General features: G+C 40.6%; 1 protein-coding gene across 1 annotated transcript; it reads left to right on the forward strand.

Annotated features, from left to right (window-relative positions):
* Positions 1-1,081: 1,081 nt before the first annotated feature.
* Positions 1,082-1,501, forward strand: LOC306664328 (large ribosomal subunit protein eL15-like; the record flags this gene model as incomplete). The annotated part of the gene is made up of 1 exon (XM_079145158.1): positions 1,082-1,501. The coding sequence occupies one exon, from the start codon at positions 1,082-1,084 to the stop codon at positions 1,499-1,501; it is 420 nt and encodes a 139-aa protein (XP_079001284.1).
* Positions 1,502-3,317: the final 1,816 nt, after the last annotated feature.

Raw genomic sequence — 3,317 nt, forward strand, 5'->3', positions numbered from 1 at the left:
GGAAAAAGTCAAGGGAGAGAAAAGGAGAAGAGAATCTGGCTGTTAGTGAAAGAACAAAGTCTAGAAAGAGAAATAAACAAACACAAAATAAACAAACCAAAAAACCCAACCCTGGAAAGACAAGGTGTTTTAGTCAGGTTTTTGGTTTTGTTTTGTTTTGTTTTTACTGCTGTGACCAAAAGACCTGACAAGAACAATTTTGAAGGAAAAACAGTTGATTTTCGGTGTCATGGTTTCAGAGGTCACAGTCCATAGGCAACCAGCTCAGGGCCCAAGGCGAGGGAGAACATCATGGCAGAAGGGTGTGGCAGAGGAAAGCAGCTGGGGATATGGTTTCATGAAGCACAGAGAGACTCCACATGCAAGATACAAAACATGCATCCCAAAGGCATGCCCCCCAATGACCCACATCCTCCAGCCACACCCTATCTGCCTTTAGTTACCAACCAATTGATTCCTATCAGGGGTTTACTCCATGGATTGGGTTAAAGTTACTAGAACCCAACCATTTCATCTCTAAACCTTCTTGCACTGTCTCACACATGAGCTTTTGGGGGACATCTCATATTTAAATCATAACAAAGGGCAAAGAAAAATAACTATATTAAAAATGCTAAACATGCTGCGCATGGTGGTACACGCCTATAATCCCAGCAGCTCTGCAGGCTGAGGCAGGAGGATCTCAAGTTCAAGGCCAGACTTAGCAATTTATTGAGACCCTAGACAACTTAGAAAGACCCTGTTTCCAAATGAAAAAATAAAATAAAAAGGGCTAGGGATGTGGCTCGGTGGTGAAAAACCCCTGGGTTCAAGTCTCAGTATCAGAAAAAGAAAAAAAAAAAAAAGAAATAGACTTTCAGTTTGGCAGCAACCATCAGGTAAGCCAAGATGGGTGCATACAAGCACATCCGGGAGTTATGGAGGAAGAAGCAGTTGGATGTGATGTGCTTTCTTCTGTGAGTGCACTGCTGGCAGTACTGCTGGCTCTCTGAGCTCCACAGGGCTCCCTGCCCCACCTGGCCACATAAAGCATGCAGACTTTGATACGAGGCCAAGAAAGGCTGTCACATACAGGATTCACATGTGCTGTGGTGGCTGCAAATGCCCAGTTCCTAAGGGTACAACGTATGGCAAGTCTGTCCATCATGGTGTTAAACAGCTTAAGTTTGCTGTAAACTTTCAGTCTGTTGCTGAGAAGAGACCTGGACGCCACTGTGGGTCTCTGAGCATCCTGAATTCTTGTGGGGTTGGTGAAGATTCCATGTACAAATTCTTTGAGATTTTCCTCATTGATCCATTCCATAAAACTATCAGAAGAAATCCTGACACCCAATGGATCACAAAACCAGTCTACAAGCACAAGGAGATGGGTGGCCTAACATCTGCAGGCCAGCAGAGTGGTGGCCTTGAAAAGGTTCACAAGTTCCAGAACACTATTTGTGGTTCTCATTATGTACGGTGGAGAAGGTGCAATACCCTCCAGCTCCATTGTTACCGCTAATGTAAGTATGATGTTTGTAAAGTTCATACCTAATAAACAAATTAGAATAGTAAAAAAAGAAAGAAAGAAATATATGTGTATATGTCCACAAATCAAACAGCACATCAAGAACACCAAAAGAAAAAAGAGAGAGAGAGAAAACTGATTCTTGATGAAAAATTAAAGAATTCTTCCTCTCCACTGAAGTAGTCAACACAGTTGGCAAGAATGGGTGGTCACGACCTATGCCCAGCTGTACTTCTTTCTGTTTCTTTTTGGGTTATTTACATGGACTCCAGGTTATTAACTCCTCCCTCTTTTTGTGTTGCTCATTGAGCTGTCAGTTGGAGTGGACTTAAACTGAAGCTGGTTGAAATAGCTCTAAGTTTCCCTTCTTACTAATATAAGGTATGATGGAATGGGAAGTACTGTTGATTGGAATTTTGTTCAGATGGACAAAAGTGAGCATACTTCCAGGATGGGGCTGCTGCAGAGTTTTACCAGGGGAGCTCTGACAGCTGGGACTCAGGTCTAATCAGATCTTAGGGGCTTTGTTGGGGATATCTACTCTGGAGATATTAGATGAACACATCTCTAGGGTTTGACAGATGCTGATCTCTGCTGGGAGTCTGGATCTCAGAAATCTTCCAAGAAGTGAGGCAGTGGAGCCAATCTGTCACAAACTCTGCTGCTCATGAACATAGCCTACCAGGGTTAGTCCTTGAGTGTATTCCCATCTCCCTTTCAGATTCCTGACCCTACTTTTGCCACCAGACTCAAAGGCAAAACTAGTTAGACTCCTTTCTGTTTTTCTGACTCGAATTTCCCCTGGGCACCATCATCTATGTGCCTGTTTCACTCACATTCTGTTAGGTACATCCTAGACCACATATTAGGTGCTTTCTGGGATGGTATGGTAATGTTTGCTATGATATCCTGGACTTCCACAGCAGCAAGCTTCATTGTGGCCTTCTCAAGATGATTCTGCCTCAGTTCTTCATTTGCCAGTTGAGAAATACAGAGCACCTTCCAAACACCAGTTTGTTGTGCAGCAAAGTTCACTCTGTTTTTCTGATCTAGAGGTTTTTCCTTGCCAAATACTTCATTTCGTTTCTCTCTGTGTGATACCACTCCTCTCTGTGGTAAAACAACACTGCTACCACAACTGGTTTAGCTTCAGTTCACTCTTTCTTGTTCTTTGTTCAGTGCACCTGAATTTCTGAGTCTCTTAAGACACTCTGATTGTCGAGTATTAAATTTTAGTGAAATTCCTTTTTTACCCACCTGGCTGAGAAGCAGTACTCTCACTGCTTGAATCCTGAACCTCAGACCAATTTCCAACAATTCATTTCATTGGTCCTTTGTTTCATTTTTTAATTCTATTTCATTAATTTCAATTCTGATCTTAATTATTTCCTTACTTTTATTGATTTTAGAATTGTCTAATGACTTGAGATGCATTATTAGGTCATTTATTTGGGATCTTTATAACTTATTTTTAAATATAGGCACTTAGAGCTCTAAACTTTTCTCTTAGAACTGCCTTCATAGTGTCCCAGAAATTCTGACATGTTGTATCTCTTCTCACTTAATTCTAATGATTTTAAAATTTCTCCCCTGATTTCTTTTATTACTCATTGAATATTCAAAACTGTATTCAATCTCTGTGGCTTTATGTAATTTCCATGTATTTTCATACTGTCAATTATAATTTCATTTCATCATAATCTGATAAGATGTGAGAAATCATGTAAATTATTTTGTATTTGCTAAGAGTTGCTTTGTGGCCTAAAATATGTTCTATTTTAGAGAATGTTCCATGAGGACCTGAGAAGAA

This window comes from Sciurus vulgaris, assembly GCF_902686455.1.
Source record: "Sciurus vulgaris genome assembly, chromosome: 6".
NCBI classification, from domain to species: Eukaryota; Metazoa; Chordata; class Mammalia; order Rodentia; family Sciuridae; genus Sciurus; species Sciurus vulgaris.